We start from the raw sequence: 23,146 nt of genomic DNA on the forward strand, positions 1-23,146 counted from the left end.
GGCTTGTCATTTCTGAGACAGGCTGATGGAGCAGCCCCATTCTGGGATGGCTCTTTCCATGAAGAGCAAGAATGCAAGCCGATTGACAGACCTTCGCAATGCCTCTGGTGGCTATAGCTCACGAGTGGCTCACGTCCCATCGCTTCATATTCCATTGGCTAAGGCAACTCACTTGGTCCAGTCCAAAGCAAGTAAGGTGGGAAAATACAATCCATCTATAGGGGGAAAGGGTGATCACTTAGGTAAAACTACAACCGACTACGGGATTTTCACCAAAATGTTTGTAGTGATTATCTGGAGAAAGTGATATTTCTGGTAATTTTTATTCTTACAGCTTTTTTTTTTGTATAATTAGAATATTTCATTGGAAGGTAATAGTCTTAGCAGAAAAGGTAAACCTCTGTCTTTAAATAACAAAATAGATCACATAGTGGGGGGAATTTATTTGAGGATACTTTTTTAAAAAGTCTCCTTTTTAAATTCCTTTATTAAATGAGTTATGTACATATAAAAAGCCTAGTCCTTCAACTTCTTAAAACTGCTTATTAACTTTATAGCATATGTAAATCATCACATTGTATTATGTTCCTATTTCTCTTTCCTTACTCTCTCGTTTTGGTTTTTTTTTTTTTTTTTTACTCTCTCATTTTGAAATTTATTTCATATGTATCTTTGTAAATCCCTTGCAAATACTTTGGGTGTTAGAAAGAATAGAAGGAAATTGTTTCTTTGTTGTTTGTTTGTTTGTTTGTTTGAAACAGATTTTTTAAAACCTAAAAAAGGAAAGGTCTGGGGAGACAGTTATCCCAGTAACGTTCAGCCCTGGTTCCATATACAAATCACCTGGAGAGATTTTTTTTATTACTATGATGAAGTCCCTAGAGGTTATGATTTAATTGTTCTGCATTGGAGTAATTTTAAAAACTCTCCAAGGGTTGAGAAAAATTGAATAAATAAATGATTAAATTAGTGAGAAAGTAACAGAAAGGCATCCCTATGTGATGAACAGTAGCAGGCTGGGAAATTTCCTTACAAGTTGGAAGTTGGCTGAGAAGCTCTAGAGCTATGTGACTCCTGAACTTCGAAGAGAATAAGGGGAATGGATGGGTAACTGTGGAGATGTATGAGCTTCCAGAATTAAGAATGGGACTGCTGTTAAGCTAGATTCAAGCTTCACTAGGTGAGAAAGAGCACAGATAGCCCAAATCAGACCCTAGGAGACAATTGCTTTTTTGGGGTCACTGATACATATTTTATAGACTGTTTTCCCAAACATTGTGATTAGCTAAGTTCAATCTCTACGAAAGCAGGTTGAATGCCTAGGAAATTACTTATATGCCCAAAATAGGGAAGAAGCAATGATGTAGGAATTTGATTAGTCTGTTTATAGCTCTCCAATCAAATGGTTCTGTGAAGAGTTGTCATATACACATAAAACATGAAGAACTCTTCATCTTCTTCTGCCTCAGAATATAAAACAAAAACCTTCTCTCTATATATTTATGGAGAAGATAAATAAAAATATAAAAACATAAAATATAAATATATGCCGGTTGTGCTTTTTGGTTTTAGCTAATGGTTTGGTTTTAGCTAATAACAGATTTTTTAATAACTATGATCTGATACTGGTAAGGTCTGAGTTAATTGCTGTTTGTAGAGTAACCATGGTGACCAACATACTGCTTCTGATTCCATTAATTTTGTTGAGATTAACCGTAAATCCCAAAGGATCTTTTGCAGTGATTCAGGAATAATCTTTTCACATGTATATTATTTGGTGACAGCCGCTTTCTTTAAATGTGTCTCTAACCAACAAAGAAATAATACAGCCCTTAATGAGGTGATTAAAAACCCATCACCCAAATAAAAAATAAGTTACAAAATACAGCAAATGACCAAAAAAGGTACATATGTAGAAATGCCCCATTAAGGAGGATTTATTTAACCAATACATGTTCTATTCTCCTATACCAGAGGAAGGCCATTCTATTCCAGTTAGAAATTTGCCTATGTAGGACTTCAACCTCAAGATATGAACTGGAGACAAAATTTGATGCTTTTTAATGAAAAACCGTCCAATTATTTAAAATATAAGAATTTGAAAGGATGAGTGGAGCTGGCTTTGGGAAGAGGAACAGGTGGTTGCCTAAGCTGGGACTAATAATGTATTACATCTGTAAGGAGTTGTTTACAACGTTGAACATAGAGAATGACCCTACCCCACCTAAAGCTGCCTTTGTCCTACAACAGCCCTAGAGAGTCTGTACAAAATGTGGTAGCCTTATTTTACAGATGAAGATAATGGAGCCTAAAAGACGCAGAATGACTTCCCCAAACCTACTTAGTATTAGAGCTATCTTTTCAACTGGTTGAATAAACTGCTAGGATTCTGAGTTGGAAGACAAGAGAAGAAGATTACCAACACCAGTGTCTTCTGACCTTAATTCATATTATGTCTAGATGAAATAAGCACAACTCTGGGCCATTTGAGTAGCAGAAAGGGTTATAAATGTAACATGAATCCTTGGGTTGGAATAATAACCATTATTTCATATTTTCTTGCAAAGCAACAATCTTCAGGATTTAGGAAGGAACGATACCCACAAGCAGCTGGGTATGTTAACTTTTATTACTGAGAAAGTCATAGAATGATGATCATATACTATTTTCATATAGGAAAAATTGCTAAGTCCCTCAGAATACATGAAAGAAATTTTGAAGCAATAAGAAGCTGACATGATGGATAAGTGTGGCTAATAGGACTATGGTGAAAGCATTGTGTCATAGTTTCATAGCTGCTTATTTTTGTCCTTGGTCATTTGGTTAATTGCCAAATTAACCAAATCATTTATAAAATAATTTTCATCTCATAATTCATAGTATCTTAGATTCTTTGACATGTAGTAATTCATAAATCAACCAGCATGATTCTGATCCCCTCTAGCTGGTGATTGTACTTTGCCTAAAGCTACTCTGTGGGTGGTGGACATCATTGACAAGTCCACAGTAGTCAAACCAAAGCCAAACATTGGGGCATTTACACCTGTGATTCAAAAAATGAGATTAACCAACTTTGATGGCAAATTAATCTTCTGTACACCTCAGCAGAAATGCCCCAGACTGTAATTTTAATCAATTAAGAGAAAATGGTCTCCATTACCTATTTAAGCTTTCAAAGTAAGGGTTTTTAATAATTCCCTAGTAATTATTAAAAAAATAACATATCTTGGCAATTTAGGACATTGAGGTCACATGAAAATAATTCTTAAGAACAATGGAAGAGGAATGGTTTTGATACAATCATGACTATATATATATATATATTTTTTTTTACAGATTGCGAAGGAATGGGGAATATTGTGTTTGCAAAGATGTGTAACTTGTCACAGTAGCCTAAGACCTCATGGGCTATTAAATCAGAAATGGAGGACACCTGGGTGGCTCAGTCAATTGAGCATCTGATTCTTGGATTTGGCTCTGGTCATGGTCTGGGGTCGTTAGAGTGAGTCCTACATCAGGCTCCACGCTCAGCGGGAGTCTGCTTGAAATTGTGCCTCCCTCTCCCTCTCCCCCTCCCCCCTAAAATAAATAAATCTTAAAAAAATAGATCAGAAATGAGATGCTCATACATGTTGAATAGAAGTAAGCTTTCCATCAACTTGGCTTAAGAGCACAAATAAACTGGCCAAGTTGTTTCTCCTTACCCTTCACAAAGGTATACCTAGTGAAGTTTATACAAACAGGATTGCAGAGGATGAGTTTGCCTAGGTCCACGGAATGCTAAATTTCTTCAAGCATTTGTCCCTTGTAAACTCAGAAAGCCATACACTTTATATGCTAGCTTCAACCTCTTCCTTACACAACAACACTCTTCTGTGACTCCCCTCTCACCTCTTTCTGATGATTTGATTTCTAGCTGTGTGCCAGGATAGCTTTGTCTGTTAACATATGGACTCTCTTCCTAGAGCCTTTCCAGGCATGGAAGGCTGGGCTTAATAAGGCCTATAGGAGTGGGGGATAATTGAAAAATAACCTGAGGAAATCCAATTAGATTTGAGTTCCTTTGAAAGAACCTTTGGAATTTCTTTATAAAACCATGTTAGCAGTTGAGATTTAAGGTGTCTTCATGTGTAGCATGCATTTTACACCGTAATTCACTATGAATGTATTTTCATAGATCACACATAAAATGAGGTGAGAAAAATTCGAGTTTTGAATGTTTGCTTTTGTTTTCCCAATTTATGGATACATGCTGACTCTCGTTGCTAGAGGGATATATTATTAACTTAAGTATCAGAGAGGTCGTGGCTCCAGATTTTTCTGATAAAATATACTGTGCCTTTGGACGGTTCACATGGGACATAGAGCATATTTCTCCAGCTATTTTAATCTCATTTGAAAACTAGTACTTGGTTCAGGGGAAAGCTCTGAAATAAAACACTATCTGCCTCACAGCTCTGCCCTTTCTTCTCAGAAGGAAGGGACTGTGATCACATTTCACTGAAAGATCTCCTGCTACAGTTTAAAGTTGTTTTCTTTTATTCTCTCTTGAAGCTGAGAACAGACTCACTATTTTCTATTTAATAATCTTGAAAGACTTGACAATTGCTAGTAGGAACATTTCAAAGCTTCTCTTTTTCTCATTTTACAAATCCCTTTATTTAAACTTTCATCCTGGTTTTTTAACATTTTAATATTCCACTCTTGACCACCCACTGAGTGATATGTCTTTCCCACCTATCTTAGATTGTTCTCAAATTTTAAAATGACCAATATAGAGGGAGGTTTAAAGAATGTGGCATCCTTTCAACTTTTTTTTCCCCCTAAATGACAACTAATGCACAAGAATTTCACTTCTCAAACTTATAGTAAGTAGGATGGATACACATGTAAGAGCATGAGCTTAAGAACTATACTACCTGGGTTTCATTTTCTAATCTGCCATTCTACAGCTAACTGTTCTTGGGATGATTATTTAACCACTCTATGCTTCAGTTTTCTCAATGATAAAATGGGGATGATCAATATTTCTCTGATCCTCAGCATTAAATTAATGTAACCTATATGAAGTATTCAGGACTATACCTGCAAATATGAACTATTAAAATGCTATCTCAGGATCTGTACTAGAAGCTTATTTAGAATTCTAGATATCCTGCTCATAGTAACTTAAACCACCAGCCCGTTTTATTGTAATTTTGATATGAACCTGGAATTTTTCTCTTAATACAGAGCGTGTGAGTATATTAGTTCTTATGATTAATTTTTAAAAATTAACATCATCCATGTATCTCCTAAGCCCTAATTGACCTGGCTCTTTAAGTTGTTATTGTAAGAAAAGAAAACGATGCTTTTTTGTGGTGGGCTGTAAAGTGAGCAACCATCTTCAGTTTCTTAAAACTGAGGAGTTTCTAGGAACATGGGGGTTTTACTGCAAAAACTAGGAATGTTGTGAGCAAACCAGGATGGCTGCCCACTCCAGCGATAGAGGTACTACGTAAGGTGTAGGTAAAAGAGACAAAGGAAAAAACAGTAGTAATATTAATATCCCCAAATAAAAAAAGAATTCTTAATACAATGCTACTATCCCCTGGATTTTTGACTCATGCAATTTCTGAGTATCTGAGAGGAGAAATTGCACTGAACTAATTAATTCTAAATGTCAGGCATTTGGGCTTCTTTTTTTTTGCTATTATCATCATGTCTGGGACATACTCCTCCATTTTATGTCGTGCTCTCCTCTGATCAGTTTTTGCCTATTGTTTCTCTTTTAGGTCAACTCAGATCAAAACGTACTCTTGGGATAATGCCCAGGTTATCCTGGTTGGGAACAAATGTGACATGGAAGATGAGCGGGTGATCTCAACAGAGAGAGGCCAACATTTAGGAGAACAGCTTGGTAAGCAATAAACAAAAAAACAGAGCTTGGTCATTATTTGTAACACTCACAGTCACAGCTAATTGCTAGGATGGGCTTAATGAAAAGATTTTCAACACTTTATTGGAAGCCAGTATATCCTTGGTAAGTAATAAGTAAATTTCCTCCCACTTTATGTGGCACTCTCAGGATCCAAGCATAATTACAAAAGCAAAAGAACCAGAATGTTGATCTAGTACCAGGTGTTGAAATTCTTATTTCTATAAGAAACAAAGGCTGAGCCTCGCCTGCTATCTCTTAGTTGCCATATATATATATATATATGCCATATATATATATATATATATATATATATATATATATATATAAAACATTGTGCATTTATATATATATAAAACATTGTGCATTGAGTGAGCTGATTATCATGTGTGATTGTTGTCAGGTTTCTACTAGAGGAGTTTAATGGCACATTATAGATCCTGGTTCTGGGGACATCACTTACAAGCCTTGTTGTTGCTGTTAATGTCTTTGGACTCAATGTCCTCATCTCTCAAGAATAAGTATCATGACCCATGTCTACTTTACCAAGTTTTTGTTGATAAAACCAACTGATATTAAAAAACAGATATTAGAGAGCTTTAGAAGTCTTAATACCCTCTTAAAACACAAAACATTGTATCTTGATAGAAAAATGCTGGAGTGAGCAGGGTAGAGTTTTGGTGTACAGGAGGGAATCATGATTGATTTATTAGTTTAAGGTATTTATACTGAGCACCTGTGATATGCCCTGTGCTGTGCCAGATATCATGGGGCGTACATAAATGTATGATTTACAGTTCCTGGGCTCAAATTGCTTTCAGTCAAGTGAGAAATCTAGAGATAGACGTTAAAAAAAAAAAAAGGCAGAAACAAGACAACACAAACAAGATAATTAGCTAGGAAGTGGATGCCAAGAGGAAAGCAATGGGGGGGGGGGGCGGAGGAGGCAGACTGGGAGAGAGGTGCCAGGAGGTGTGGGAGCAGAGTGGGACAGGAGGTAGGCAAAGCTCGAAGCAGATGGGACATCTGGAGAGAAAATGGGTAGAATTGAGCACAACAGCTAGAAAGTGGTGAGTGATGAAAGGACAGAGTTCATGTGGGTTAAATGCCAAGATTAGACCAGAATGGACCCTAAAGGAAAACCCTAAAGGTTTTTTGAAAAACCACAGAGAGAAGAGGAAGCTTTATGAATAAAGGGCACTATGGAGCAAGGATATTGAGAGGAGAGTAGAAACATTGGAACCTAGTGTAGTATTATGAAAGCAGAGAGGGGATTTGGATAACAATTTAATGCGTAGAGCAAAAGCACTGGAATTCTTATTCCCGATCCTCTTCCTCCCTTTCCCCTCTCCCCCTCCTTCCTCCTTAGGCAAGAGAAAACATTGAGGTATTCTTAGCAGGGCAGACTCTGGCTCACCAGCCTTTTTGGCCAGTACCTACAGTAAGAAGTATGTTCAAGCTAGCAACCTAGCGCATGCATATGCACAGAGAGAAAATGAAACAGAAGTTTCGCCAAGGGTATTTATCCTTCCTAGATGCAATTTGCTTTGATACTTGTCTGTCCTATTCTCTTTCCCCCTTTATCTTTTAATAGTGGTCTCACCCACTATCGATTTCAGGACCTAGTGATGGGCCTCAGCCTACAATTTGAAAGCATTATTATGAAAGGGTGCTGTGAGATCTGCCTACTGGTACTGGGCAGCACAGATGGGAAAAGTGGAGACCCTCTCAATGGGTCACAGTTGGGTCGCTCTATCATGTGGTAATCTCATAAAAGAACAATGCACAGTCCATTCTGGGAGCTTGAACATCTTTTCACTAGATCAATGCACTCATTAGACTAAGGGCTGTCTATCACCCGATGACCACAAGAACACTTCCACCAAATGTTGGTGGAGTTGCCCATGAGAAAGTCACATAGCTGAAATCTGGTCTCTCTGTGGTTGCTCTTGAGCCTTTAGCATTTCATTCACAGAGGCTGTCTCATTCTGTCACATTAACAACATTTTTATTTAAAATTCTGAAAAACTTGGCAATCCCCCCTTAATCCTCTGAGCACCTTAAGAAGTTAGGAATGAAGAGTAGATCACCAAGAGAGAAAAGAAACCCAGTTGGCACGGTGGCTTCTTGAAACCATCTCTTCTTTCCCTGTATTTTCTTCACTAGTCAGGCTTACGCCACGTTGAGGGTGGGGGATCTGCTCCACAGATATAAATTGTCTCTCTCCATATAACCCTGAAAATTGTTTGGTTCAAATAAAAATGGATTGAAGGCAAGTACTGTTTAATGTCACCAGTACAAAAGAGCCAGGTAACTGCATAAACTCTTTTAACAAATTATTTGGGTGTTCAGAAGAGCAGGTTATGGAAGGCAACATTAGAATGATGGGAATGCATGTAGAAGGTGACCTTTCTTAGAATTAAGCCTGTGACTGGCATCAACATGAACCCTTTTAACGCAATGCATAACTGTAGGAAAGTTCCTGAAATTGTGAGGTAGAAATGTGGTATGCGCCTGTGCAAGTGCTTCCATTGGTCTCTAATTGATTTTTTTTTTGCTCTCTAATATAACCCAGCAGTTGTCATAGCAACCAACACTTGTGCATTCTTGGAGAGTCATTTACCTCCTTTAATGGGGTTTGTTCTTCTCATGACTGCACACACTTCTACAAATGATCATGAGAGATCATCTGCATGGAAATAACCCATTCTCACAACCTAAATTTGATTTTGATTTTAAAGGTCTTCGCTTTATTTTTTTAAGTTACAAATACAACTCCATTGTCCAAGAATTCCTTTACATAGAGAGATTAGGCACTGTTTTTAAGTGTCATTTTCACATTTCGGTAAATGATTGAAAATCACTGTTCTATCTATCAGTCTGGTTACAATTAATTCTCCATTGTGTGTAGTTAAACCCGTATAACATTTGCTTATCCTAGTACGGGTACTTGAAGGAACTGAATTGTAGCTGAGCTCTTTGAAATACCTGTATGACAGTCGCCCTTGTCAGTCCAGTGTAGTTCACCAAGCCTTTGCTAAGTGTCCACAATGTGTCAGCTGCTGGTAATACCATCCCCTACCTTCCAGGAACAAACGTAGCACCTGAGATAGATGAAATAGACAAGCATTTTTCTGGCCTTCCCTTACTTCATTGTTTGTTCTATTTGGCCCTTTGGTTACACCCTCCTTGTAAACTTGGCCTTCTTGGCTTCCATCCCATGAAGCCCTCTGTTCTCCTCCTCCATCTCCAGTCATACCTTCTCTTTGCTCGGAAGAGCCCTCGTCTTTCTGCTTCTTGCACCTTGGCTTTCTTTCCTGGACCCACCACTCTTCATTATCCCCCATCCACATCCATGGTTAGAACTGCTGGCACAGACCATGACAACCAAATCTTTTTATTATTTTTATTCCGATATAATTAACATACAGTGTTTTATTAGTTTTAAGTGTACAATGTAGTAATTCAACACTTCCATACATCACCTGGGCTCACCACGACAAGTGCATCCCTTAATGCCCATCACTTATATCATCCTCTCCCCAACCCCCACAACCTCCCCTCTGGTAACCATCAGTTTGGTCTCTATAGTCAAGGGTCTCTTTCTTGGCTTATCTCTCTTTTTTCCTTCACTCATTTGTTTTGTTTCTTAAATTCTACATATGAATGAAGTCATATGGTATTTTTTGTTCTCTGATATATTTCACTTAACACTTATACTGTGTAGCTCCATCCATGTCATTGCAAATGACAAGATTTCATTCTTTTTTTGTGGCTGAATCATATTCCACTGTGGGTATGCACATGTATACATATATACTACATAGTGTATATATGTACATAAACCACATCTTTATCCATCTATCAGTGGACATTTATAAATATTGCTATAAATGTAAGGGTGCATGTATCCCTTTAGAGTTTTGGTTTTTTTTTTTTTTTTTTGGTTGGGGGTGATAAACACCTGATAGTGAAATTACTGGATGGTAGGGTAGTTCCAATTTAACTTTTTGGAACCTCCACACTTTTTCCACAGTAGCTGTGCCAGTTTGCATTCCCACCAAGAGTGAAACCAAATCTTGTTCTAGCTGCTGCCCTCTCCCTGGAGCTGCATCCTCTCCCCACCCCCTATAGCTGTACATATTCTATACTTTTAAAATGCTTCTTTAATCATCTGCAGCTAACTCGGCCAAGTTTCCTTTTCAAGTGCACACTCATCAACCCAACTCAAGCTTGCTGCATTAGAGTTTCTGAAGTTGAAGCCAAGGAATCTACAATTTTAAGAAATACCCTCTTACACAATACTAATTTTAGAATGCTAGCTTAGATGGCGGCAAGCATTTGGACAGGGTAGAGAACTGTCCCTGAAGCTGAACATTACCCTATAGTTGATATTATCCTTTCAGTGCATGTTTTTAACATTTACTACAGATGCATGTACCTGTAACAATATAGAGGAATATCTTAGATTTCTAGTTTATCTAAACAGGTTTATAAGATGGCACATATATGTGCATATATGCACAATATTAAAACTTAAGCTTTAAAGGTAAAGCTGTTTAATATTACATGAGAAAAAATAGAAATCATTAAAGTTTTCCTAAAATAGAAGCTCATTCAAGTAGAAATAAGAACAAATAATTTTATGGAAGGGAAGGGATTTGTATTCCCTTGAAATTATAGATGAAAGAATATTTGAATTTTTTATAAGCTTGGAAAGGACAGAAAATACAGAAATTCTGAAGTTTGCCAAAAATGTAGTCAGAGAAACAAAGACTGCAGATAAAAAAAAATTGAGAAGTGATTTTTTTTATAAATAATTTGTAAAAATCCATTTTTGAAATGTTTCTATTTGCATTAATATTTCTTCCTAAATCAAGTAATAGATACTTAGTCTCTAGTACTCTGCAGCCAAACAACTGTCAAGATATTCTATGTATGTATTACTAAATACCAGACCCATCTTTCCCCCTGGTCCAGCACAGAGACCCCATGAGGACTTGTGACATCTGTAAAATATGTTAACACTTGGCCACTTTTCCAATCTGTAAAATTTGCCTCTGATTTCACCAATGTAATGACTTACTTTGTTTTGATTGTCCATCTGACAAATATTTATTAAACACCCACAGTGACATCAAGAAGTCATAAAATATGTATCTTTTCTGTTGTGAAGCTTAACATGTGGTCTGTATATCAGAAATATAACGAACTATCATGAATATATAAATTAAACACCTGGAAAACAAGTGCAAATCATCAAAACAAGTGCAATTTGAAGAGTGGAGGAGGGGCATGGAGTTGTATGAGTAGATAGTTGCTCCTGTTTTAAGAATATGAGGACTGACAAAATAGTCTGTCTATACTCTGAAGCATACTGATCCAATAAACACTGGCTTAACCAAACCCTTCGAGAGTTTTGGTTGGAATAATTTGTTGAAGTAGAAAGAGGTAAATTAAAGACAAATAAATGGAGGATACTCCTTCACATCACAAAGACAAAAGGAACTGACTGTCTCTAAGTGTAGGCAAGATATATCATTATTTCATAAAAGGTCTAGATAAATCAAAGAAGGTAGACCCACCATGGCTGAAAGAGTTTGGACTCCCTGTGAACATTTCTATCTCATTAAGGATAAGAATTTGGGCACATTGACCATACTGCCTCATATGCCTTGATATCACTGGTAGAGACAAGCTAACTGAGGTGAATGGATCATCATTATAACTCATCCAAGAAAGTCTCCCTCCTTGGATTTTAGTGAAAATGCTTTGGATTCCTGCTTGAGCCTGCATGAACCCAGGGTTGCCTAACTTGAGAATTCTGATTCTTGGATTCTCTAATCCTCTCTGCTCCTATGAATCTTTTAGGGTCAACCACCCTTGTCTTTCACTACCAACCCAGGGAAGAGAAAGAAAGGCAATAGAGGTAATACAAAAGCATGTTGTCGGGATCCCTGGGTGGCGCAGCGGTTTGGCGCCTGCCTTTGGCCCAGGGCGCGATCCTGGAGACCCAGGATCGAATCCCACATCGGGCTCCCGGTGCATGGAGCCTGCTTCTCCCTCTGCCTATGTCTCTGCCTCTCTCTCTCTCTCTCTCTCTCTGTGACTATCGTAAAATAAAAAATAAAAATTAAAAAAAAAAAAAGCATGTTGTCATGGGAACCATGCACTTTTGGATCCATGTGGTCTAACCTTAAGCAGCCAGATTGTTTTCATATGTTTTTTTTTATTGAAGATAATTATAATAGTAGCATCATACCTTCCCTGACTTCTGTGCTCACTCTTGAGTCATTATATCTTTAGTACAACCATGAAGCACAGAATAGGTCTTCAGTGAATTTAGTTTTCTATTTCATAGTTCAGGAGGAAATAAGGTCCCATATGATAGTAAGCCTATTCAAACTCTGGTCTTGGATGCCACAGTCTTCCAGTGATCCACAGACTTCCAGTGGAAGATGCTATAAAATGATGACATCATTGTTAAGGATAAATTCTCTTAAATGCAATCTCACCCAAATATGTAATTTCCCCTTTCAACAAATGTCCATCTTTCTGGAGTCTCCTCCAACATTAGTTTATCAGTTTATTAAAACTGGAAAATTCTTTAGCCATTTTGTGCTTTACAACTTCTGGAAATTCTTGATGCCTTACTCTATAGGCCTTAAAAATGACAATGAAATAACACTAAACTATATACCAATTTCTTAGTACCTTTAGAACACCAGTTTACAGGGTTCCTGGTGGTGCAGTCAGTTAAGTGTCTGACTCTTGGTTTCAGCTCAAGTCATGATCTCAGGGTTTCAGCTCAGGTCATGAGATCCAGCCCAAGGTGCTCTGTGCTCAGCATGGAGTTTCTTTCTCTCTTCCTCTGCCCCTCCCCTGCCCTGCTCCCTCTCATTATCTCTCTAAAACAAATCATAAAAATATTTACAGAATCTGTAATCAAAAACACTTATGTTCCCTTCTAAGTAATGAAAAATCAGCGTATTTTAAGTCTGCTATTGTCTTAATTGATGTACTGAGAGAGCCACATCAGAGTACTCTGAGACCAGAAATAAGAGAGATGAATTAACTCAGAAGTTACATATGGGCTTCAGAATACTGATAGGGTCTCCCTTCATTCTCAGAAAAATCAAACCGGGCAAGACCAAAGCAAAAAGAGGGAAATACATCTAGAAGGAAGATTGGATCTGAAGTAGTTCTGAAAAAGATCTCAGTGCTCAAGCCATATCCAGGCCAATTAATTGAAATCTCATGAATGGGATCCAAAGTATTTTTTTAAATTACTTTTGTTACAGAAATAATTGACATATAACATCATATTAGTTTCAGGGGTACCCATAATGATTTTATATATATATATATATATATATATATTGCAAAACAATCACAATAATTTTAGTTAACCTCTAAAATTTTATTTGCAAAACAATCACCACAATAATTTTAGTTAACCTCTAAAATTTTATTTAACTTTTAATTTTATTTAAATTTTAAAATTTTAAAATTTTATTTAACTTTTAATTTTATTTAAATTTTATTTAATTTTATTTAATTTTATTTAATTTTAGTTAACCTTTTAGTTAACCTTTAGTTAACATACATAGAAAATTATTTTCTTGTGTTGAGAACTTTTAAGATCCACCCTCAAAACAACTTTTAAATAAAAATACAGTATCAAAAAAAAAAATACAGTATCATTAACTAAATCATCATACTATACATTAAATTTCCATTACTGATTTATTTTGTTCCTGGAAATTTGTGCATTTTGTCCCCCTCCACCGTTTTGTCCACCCATCACTCTCGACCTTTGGTAACCATCAGTCTTGTTCTCTGCATCTGTGGTGCTTCAATGATTCTTAACTTTTTTTTTTTTAATTGAAGTATGGCTGACATGTAGTACTACATTAGTTTCAGGTACACAACATAGTGATTCCACAATTACATACACTATAATATGCTCCCCGTGATAAGTGTAGTTACTGTCTGTCATCATATTAAGCTATTAGAATATTATTGATTATATTCCCTATGCTGTACTTCTTATTTCATCACCAATTTATCTTATAACTGGAGTTTTGTACTTTGTAATCCCCTTTACCTGTTTCACCTCTCCCCATTCCCCCGGCTCTGACAACCACCAGTTTGTTCTCTGTATTTATGAGTCTGTTTCTCTTTTGTTGCTGTTGCTTATTTTTTATGTTCCACATATAAGTGAAATCCTATCTTTCTCTGACAATACCCTCTGGGTCCAACCATATCATCATAAATGGCAAGATGTCTTTTTTTCATGGCTGAGTAATAATAATTCATGGTGTATATATACCACATGGTCTTTATCCATTCATCTATCAGTGGGCACTTATGTTGCTTTCGTATCTTGGCTTATAAAAATAATGCTGCAATACACACAGCAGTGCATATCTTTTCAAATTAGTGTTTTTGTTTTCTTGGGATAAATACCCAGAAATGGAATTGTGGATCACACAATACTTTTTTAGTTTTTTGAGAAACCTCATTACCCTTTCTATAAGGGCCCCACCAATTTACATTCCCACCAACGGTGCACTGATACCCTTTTCTCCCTGTCCTAGCCAACACCTGTTATTTCCTGTCCTTTTTTTTCATACTAGCTATTCTGATGGCTGTAAAGTCATATGTCAGTGTGGTTTTGATTTGCATTTCCCTGTAGATTAGGGATGTGCATCTTTTCATGTATCTGTTGGCCATCCCAATGTCTTCTTTGGAAAAGACTTCTAGATGTGAGTTAAATTAAATGGGTGCCCCTCAGGCTGTTCCTTCAAGTTTAGCAAATGAGCCTTTTGACATAAAGTCTGTGTGTCTCTCAATTGGCTGTCTCTGCATTTGGCCTTGGGGTTTTAAGTCTGTGTGCTAGCCCTTTAAGAGGTTTTTCTCAGTTTACCACAATTTGTGAGTGTTATGAATGCAAGCCCCATTCATTTTCAAAGTTAGATATTTGGGGGGAACTTGTCTCTTAGGAGGAGTTCATAAAATTTTGACATGCTGTGTGGGGTTTAAATGCTTTGATCCTCAACCAAAAGCTTTGGGCTTTGGGTTCCATACTCATTGTAGATGGTTCAGCCAGGACTGAAGTTTATAGCAAGATGGTATCCCAGTCTCTCCTACCCACTTCTATGCAGCCATTCTCGTGTTCACCCAATGGGTAGGAGTTTCTCAGCCACTTTTTAGATTTTTTCCCCAGAAGATTCTTCCATATGTAGCTGCAGATGTGTTTGTCTGTGGGAGGTGAGTTCAGTTTTCTCCTATGTCACCATTTTGAACCAAAACCCAACTGTATTTTTTTTTTAAGTCTCAGATTATTCCAACATGTAGTCATGATTGAGAACCACTGATGTACAGTAAAAAACAGAAAGAAAAACAAACAAAAACCCTAAGAGGCAGATTACTAGAGAGCCAGCAGAGTGAAGTTGTACTATGTGATGCTTTTCATAGTTGGGAATCATGCTACTGTACCTCAGGGACCTGGTCTACAAAGTTGGCTTCCTATTGACCACCTTATAAACTACCCTAATCTGGCCCCCTGTGGCCACTAGTTACAATTACAACATTTTAAAGAAAGCCTTTGGTGGTCAGAAGGGTAGTATGAGGTTACAGAATAGTTCATAATTAGTGGGTTCGGTGAGAATTTAGCTAAGTATCCTTGGAACTGCATAAGTCATTGAGTTAAAAATAAATGTGCCATAGATTCTCATCCCAAACTGCAACCACGAGGCCACCTTAAGAATTCATTTCTTCAGGGGGACAGGAGCTAAATACTTTGCTGAGTAATTTGGGAATTCATTGCAGGTTTTTATTAATTCACTTATCCAGTCATTCACTATTATTGAACACCACCCATTGGCCAGGCACTGGGAGCCAAACAACATTATGACCAAACTTCTGCCCCTGCCCCCGCCCTTTCCCCAAGCAGATTCTAGTCTAGTGAGGGACACATAAAAAAAGGCTTTTAAATTAAAGTCCATATATATTGCCATAATAGAGATGTGGACTCAGTGTTAGAAGAGTTTATAAGATAAATATCCCCTCTCTGAAGACTATAGGAATGGTTGGTTGTTGGCTTTTATAATGTATTATTCCAATAGTACAATGTAATTTATAAATATTTGTATATTGAATACCATCAAATCTCGCTTTTGTTTTGCCTTTTTTTTATTGAAATAGTTTTGAACTATAACATTGTGTAAATGTAAGGTATACAAGTTTCCTATGTTTATATTAAATTATTGTAATTTGAATATGATTGTAGTGATAATTAACACCTCTAGCACCGTACATAATTAGTCTTTTTAATAGTTGGGATAATGAAGTTATAGTGCCTTATCAAGTTGGATGACTATGGTATAATATTGTTACCTATACTTGCTGTGCTGTGCCTTACATTTCAGGGTCTTATTTACTACCTCTTGTAAGACTGTACCCTTCAACATCTTTCCTGTGCCCTAATCCCCCTTCCCTGGTAACCACCATTTTATTGTGTTTTTACAAGTTTGGCTTTTTAGAATTCCACATTTAAATGATAGCATAGAGCACTTAAATTTGTCTAACTTGCCTTGCCTAGCATAACATGTGCAGGGCGCATCCTTGTTGTTACAAATGGCAAAATATCCTTCTTTCTCATGGCTGAATAATATCCGTTGTGTGTGTGTGTGTGTGTGTGTGTGTGCGCGCGCGCGTGCGCCACAACTTGCATACCCATTCATCCCATTCATCATAGGTGGATATTGTTTCCATATCTTGGCAATTGTGCATAATGCTGTAATAAACATGGAAGTGCATATATTTCTTCAAAATTCTGTTTTCATTTCCTTTGGGCATATAGCCAGAAGTAGAGTTGCTGGATCATATGGCAGATCTATTCTTTTTTTGGAAACTTAGTATTTTTCATAGTGGTGGGACCAGTTTACATTCCTAACAACAGTGTATGAGGGTTTCCTTTTTTCCACATCCTTGTTCTCTCTTATCATCTTGACTGTAACCATTGTAACGGGTGTTGGCGTCTCTTTCATATACCTTCTGGCCATTTGAGTGACTTCTTTGGATAAGTGTCCATTTAGTTCTTCTGCCCATTTCTTAATCAGATTTTTTTTATTGTGAGTTGTTGGGATTCTTTATATATTTTAGATATCAGCTCTCTATCTGATAGATGGTTTGGAAAATACTTTCCTGTAGGGTGCCTTTTCATTTTGTAAATTGTTTCTTTTGCTGTGCAAAAGCTTTTATGTACTCCCATTTGTTGAATTTTGGTTGATTGTGCTTTGGGTGTTATATGCAAAAAAAAAAAAAATCATTGTCTAGACTAATGTCAAGACATTTCTTTCCTATGTTTTCTTCTAGGAGTTTTATAGTAGCAGGTATAGTTTAAGCTTTTGATCATTTTAATTTTTATGAGTGGTCTAAGATAGGTATCCAAATCTGTTGAAGAGACCACCCCTTCTCCACTGGGCGCTCTTGGCTACCTCATTGAATATTAGTTGACCGTGTAACCAGTAATTTATTCTTGGCTCTTTGTTCTGGTCTACATGTCCCTTTTTGTGGCGATACCATACTGTTTTTATTACTGTATTTTTGAACTATAGTTTGACACCTGGAAGTGTGGTAACTCCAAGACTTGTTCTTTTACCTGAGGATAACTGTAGCTATTGAAGGTCTTTTGTAGTTTCATACAAATTTCAGATTTTTTTCTGGGAAAAATGCCTTTGTTATTTTAATGGGAATTGCACTGAATCTATAGATAGCTTTGGGTAATATGGCCACCTTAACAATATAAATCTTTTTGATCTATGTCCACAGGATGTCTTTCCATATGTTTGTATCTGCTTTGATGCCTTTTAGCAACCTCGTGTAGTTTTCATTCTACAGATCTTTCACTATCTGGGTTAAATTTATCCTTGAGTGTTTTATTGGATTTCACACTATTGTGACTAGGATGATTGTATATATTTCTTTTTCAGATGTTTCATCATTAGTGTATAAAAATGCAAATGATGTTGTATGTTGATTTTGTATCCTTCAACTTCACCACAATTATTTTTTTGGGTGAGTCTTTTTGATTTTTTTATAAGGAGAATCCTATTCTCTGCAAGTGGCATCAGCTTTACTTCTTCTTTCTTTTCTTATAATTTTTTGTGTTGCCTAATTGCTCTAGGTAGAACTTCAAGAACTGTACTGATGAGTGGTGAGAGTGAGCATCCTTGTCTTTTTCTGATCTTAGAGGAAAGTTTTCACTTTTCCTCTGTTGAGTATGATGTTCACTCTGGATTTGTCATATCTGGTCTTTATTATGTTCCTTGTATATCAAAGCTGTCAATGCTTTTTATCATGAAAGAATATTATATTTTATCAAATGCTTTTTCTGCATCTAATGAAATGGTTATGTGAGCTTTCTTTCATCCTATCGTTACCTACTACATTTGTTAAATTACATATGTTGAACCATCTTGCTTTCCAAGAATAAATCCCACTTGGTCATGGTTTATAGTCTTTTTTATGTGTTTTTGAATTCAGTTTGCTATGATTTGGGTGAGAATTTTTACATTTATATTCATCAGGGATATCAGTGACTTATTTAATCTTCTTACTACATTATTAGTCTGGTCAGATTTTCTATTTCTGGTTCAGTCTTGGTAGGTTTTGTGTTTCAAGAAATTGATCCATTTCTTCTGAGTTACATAATTTGTTGTCATACAATTGCTCATAATAGTCTCTACAATCTTTTGTATTTCTATAGTATCAGTAGTAATGTCTCATTTTTTAATTTATCAAGTTATCAGTCTTCTATCCTTTTTTTCTTAGTCTAGCTAAAGGTTTGTGGTTTTGCTTACCCTTTCAAAGGATCCCAGCTTGACTTATATAAATTCTTCACCTCCAGTGAGTGTCCTGCATAGTACTCTCCAGCTAAACTCCTTCCTCCATTCACCCCCATTCCACTGTGGCAAGTGGGAGTAGGGCAAATTCACCAAGTGCTTTGGATTCTCAGCCCCCTTCAAGGTCTTATCCATATACTTTCTGATGAAGGGGTGAGCAGAAATCTCCTGGGTGTCCTGGTGTAATGTGCAGAGGCAGTTTTATTTAGTTAACAAATGTCCATTTCATAGTAAATAAGAGGGGAGAGAAAAATGATTCACAAAGCTGATGTCATGATGATGACATCACTCTCTCTAAACCTTTTTTTTTTTTTAAACTGGAAGAAATAAAGTATTGAATATTTGGAGACCCCTGATTAGAGGATGGATTATTGAGGGAAAAGAGAAAGCACATGCACATAGACACACTGGCCCCATAAATCAAAATCTCTGAAGCTGGAGTCCAAACGTGCCTTAGCTCTTCATGGTGATACTAATATACAACAGAGAACTCTTGATTTAGACCCTCCCTCTGTAACACCTGATTGTGTTAGAGGTTAGAGAAGGACAGATCTAAACTGAGTAGTGGAAGTGGGGATACAGATGCAAAGAGAGCTTTTTAAGTGTTTAGGCAATAGAAATAATGACACTTGGGGTGCCTGGGTGGCTCAATTGGTTGAGTGTCTGCCTTCGGGGTAGTGATCCCAGAGTCCTCCCTGCCACATAAGGCTCCCTGCCAAGTAGAGTGTCTGCTTCTCTTTCAGCCTCTCCCTTTGTCCTCCCTCCCCCACTCCTGCACACATACTCACTGTATCTCAAATAAATCTTAAAAAAAAAAAATTGGTGAATGGATCCTGGAGGCTGAGGATATAGGAGAGTAAAAGATGATCTTAGGTGTCTGGCTTGAGGAATGAGTTGAAGTCCTCATGTAGGGAGAACCTAGGAGTTAAATCAGCATGTTAACCTGCCTGGAAAGAGGCAGAGAGAATGGAGATACTTTACTTGGTGGAGAAACAACCATAGGGTGAATGGGACAAGTCTAGTGAGCAAGCAGAAAGAATTAGTCTTGCACAGGAATCCTGAAATCCTTCCTTGTAAAGATAATAGCAAATTACTATTCAAATGCAAATAGCCACCCTTTTCTATGAAATTAAATGGGGGCAGGGAGAGGCAGTTAAGAGTTTCTCCATTAAATGCATTTTTGTATAACATAAGAAACTGCTATGAAAAAGTGAAGCAAATCCTAAGATCTAGCCCTCATGGCTATGTCAGAATTGTTCATTGTAGCTCATTTCAATTCATGGGCTTCATTCTGACCCAATCATGTCTACTTAGCTTGCTGGGGCATCCATGCCAGAGAAGTATGATTGGTCCCAGTGGTAGATCCTCTCACCTTGACCATTTTAAAGCTTTCTTGTCTGGTTGAGACCTGCACTATTGCCTCCAGCCATCCCACTTTAACAAATAATGATGCTTTCCCCTTCAAGTTTTTAATCTTCACTTCTCATCTCTCTGAAAATAATACTATAATAAAGCCAGGTTGAGGGAGACCGAAACTCTAATGAGGAGAGGAGAGCCTTGCCCTGAAGTCTATTTTTAAAACTCAGACCATCTGTTTCAAAAAGTATTGATTTTTTTCTTCAGCATCTTTTAAAGACTTACTTAAATCTTAAGTACAGTGTTTATGAAATAATGGGAATTGCCAACTTTTAGATTCAGTAGGGAGCCCCAAAAATCCTATTTAAAGACTCTAAATACCTGTCTGTACACAGCTCTCTGTAGAGAAACACTACCATCTGAACATTATTTCCACTGGCTCATTGTTTTTAGCTAAGTGTGCCCAGGAGGTATAAAATAAACTAACAGGGTACATTTTAAAGGGTTTGGGCTGGTTTAGGTGTCCTCTTACTCATGAGGTGGTACAGGAAGGGTCCTCTACCTCTGTTGGTCCTTGTCTCATTGGAGCTCTCCCATTACTAGTAACTTTTGACCTCCCATTATATCATAACCTATGGATATCCACTGTTTACTGGCAGGTGCAGTGTGCTCCCCAGCAAGAGTCTGTTCCTTATAAATGAAGCTACGTTGAATGCCAGTTTGCTTAGGAGAGGCTCAATTTATGCTCATTTCCCAGTGTAAGGATAAATAACACCCTCTTTCAATCTCAAAAATGACTCGGTTTGGATGATAATGTTCTTCCAACCCATGATCGGCCACCCATGAAGCACCTTTGGGTAAAACACTCTTGTTTCTCTTCTAGACCTCCTTTCTACTTGACCTCACATTCTCCAGGTCATGAATCCTCAAGACTTTGGCAGTTCCCTACTTTACTGATTGCTCTCTTCAGTCAAACTCATTTATGTGGGTGACCTTTCTCATACTCCTTCCTCCTCCAGATCTCTGCCAACATTTATTTGATCTCTGGGATATCCCCATTACCCATGAGTCCAGATCCTTCAAGGGCTACCAAAATGCTAGACATGTTCTTGATTAGCAGCCTCCAAATTCTCACTGCTTTCTACCATTTGTGGATCTAACCAGTCTTGAATTCGCATGTCTCCTGCCCCATTTAACAAAATTGTCATTTCTCATTTTTCTTACCGGAATTTGGCTCTCCTTTTCTTAAAATTGTTCAAGTTGGGGTTTTTTCCCATTTACATTAACTTGGAAATCTATTATGTGAAATATTTAAAAACAGACACAGTTCTGGGTAACAGAGATTTGTGTGAACTGCTCGCTTTGTTTTTTATTTGGTTTTTAAAAACAAAAATTGCTAGTATTCATGTTACTTAACAATAAAATTAAAGTCAGGTATAAGAAAGAAACTGCAGCATTTGGATAGAATTTAATGTACATTTTGAGAGCTAAAAGAGCTCAAATTAAGAATTGTTTGTTCATGCTGAATTGTGAAATATGTGCTTTGGGGGGGAGGTTGGTGGATGATCAGGTCTGTTCATCAGCCTTGCACACTTGCCAATGTTCTTTCTTTTCTCTCAGGGCAAAATGATCAGAGCTGGGAATAGTGGGGGAACAAATCACTGTAACCAAACTCACAAGGGACCGATTTCTAATTAAAAATGCCTTTTATTATTTGTACTGAGAAATGTAAATGTCATGTAGTTGATAATATTCCTGTCAGGTAATCAGTACATCCTCTTACCAACAGTAAAAATACCCTTAGGAAAGGCATTCAATTTCATAAGGCTTCTCCATGGCCCCAGATCAAAGAAATGGAGTCCAGTAATGTTCACTCATTTATTCCTTATTGTATTGAGTACTTATTATGTGCCAGGCCTGTACACAAGGGGAATACCAGTGAGTGAGGGCAATGTTCCCTTACCCCAGTGGAATAGGCAGGCAAACCTCAATACCCATACTGCTTGATCCAGGCTTTCTCCCATCTCCTTTGATCACCTTGGACAGTAAAGCAGTCTCTATCCAGACTTGGCTTTTTCCTGACTCCAAGCAGACCAATTCCAATATCTTTTGATGATTGCACCTTAGAAATTTTATAATTCATTAGGCTGCAGCTAAGAGAGAGATCCAGCCCTGTGTGTTAGATATTTGAGAGACAGCCTAGTCCCTTAAAGAATTTTGGGAAATGACATGTTCTCCCAGAAAGTCACTTGCTAGTCTACCTTGAAATGAAATGTGGAGATGATTAATCTCATGCTTTTTGTGGTTCTTACTTAGTACCTTTATTCTCAGTGGGTGACTTTTTCTTGTCTCAACGCCCGATTCCAAGGATACACTCTCTTTGGTGCCTGTAGGAACCTCTTTCCGCTCCATGTATAGAATAAACCACAATATTTTATCCAGGAAAGTCATCAGGACAGAAGTTTTCCATATAAGTTTTGATACAATACCTTGATGCTATCTTTTTTCCCTTTAATTAATTGGTATTAACCTGGATTGGCTTTATTTGACAAAGAAATGGCCATTCTAAGAAAATAGTTTAAAGATTGAGGATTCATCATCTCATCCTCTGCCTTGAGGACTCAATGAACAAACTCTCTGCTGGCTGTTGAAGTCATGACTCCTTTTCCAGATAGGAGATTTATTGAGAAATGACTTAATTAAACCTTTCAGAACCTATCACTATGTGAATGAAAATAATTTCTATAAAGCTTTACATGCTTTTTGTATCTATTCTGGACAAGACAACCAGGCTGCATTACCATACAAAAGAGCTAGATTTAGACTCTGAGAATTTCCTGACTTTGAGAATAGGGAAACATTAATACATACATATTACTCAGAGTGGATAAGGACCCCCAAGAACATTTTTATGAAGTTGACCGCTCTGAAGTCTATTATGTTGGAGTGGGGCACTGCCAGA

The 23,146-nt window shown here is 37.2% G+C and overlaps 1 protein-coding gene across 2 annotated transcripts in view; it reads left to right on the plus strand.

Annotated features, from left to right (window-relative positions):
• Window positions 1–23,146, plus strand: part of RAB3C (RAB3C, member RAS oncogene family) — a 270,897-nt gene that overhangs the window by 212,388 nt on the left and 35,363 nt on the right. For both annotated transcript variants that reach the window (XM_026018988.2, XM_026018980.2), the window contains exon 4: window positions 5,775–5,899. In XM_026018988.2, coding sequence (XP_025874773.1) covers window positions 5,775–5,899 — 125 coding nt within the window. The remainder of the gene's footprint in view (window positions 1–5,774; window positions 5,900–23,146) is intronic.

This window comes from Vulpes vulpes, chromosome 2, assembly GCF_048418805.1.
Source record: "Vulpes vulpes isolate BD-2025 chromosome 2, VulVul3, whole genome shotgun sequence".
Classification (NCBI taxonomy): domain Eukaryota; kingdom Metazoa; phylum Chordata; class Mammalia; order Carnivora; family Canidae; genus Vulpes; species Vulpes vulpes.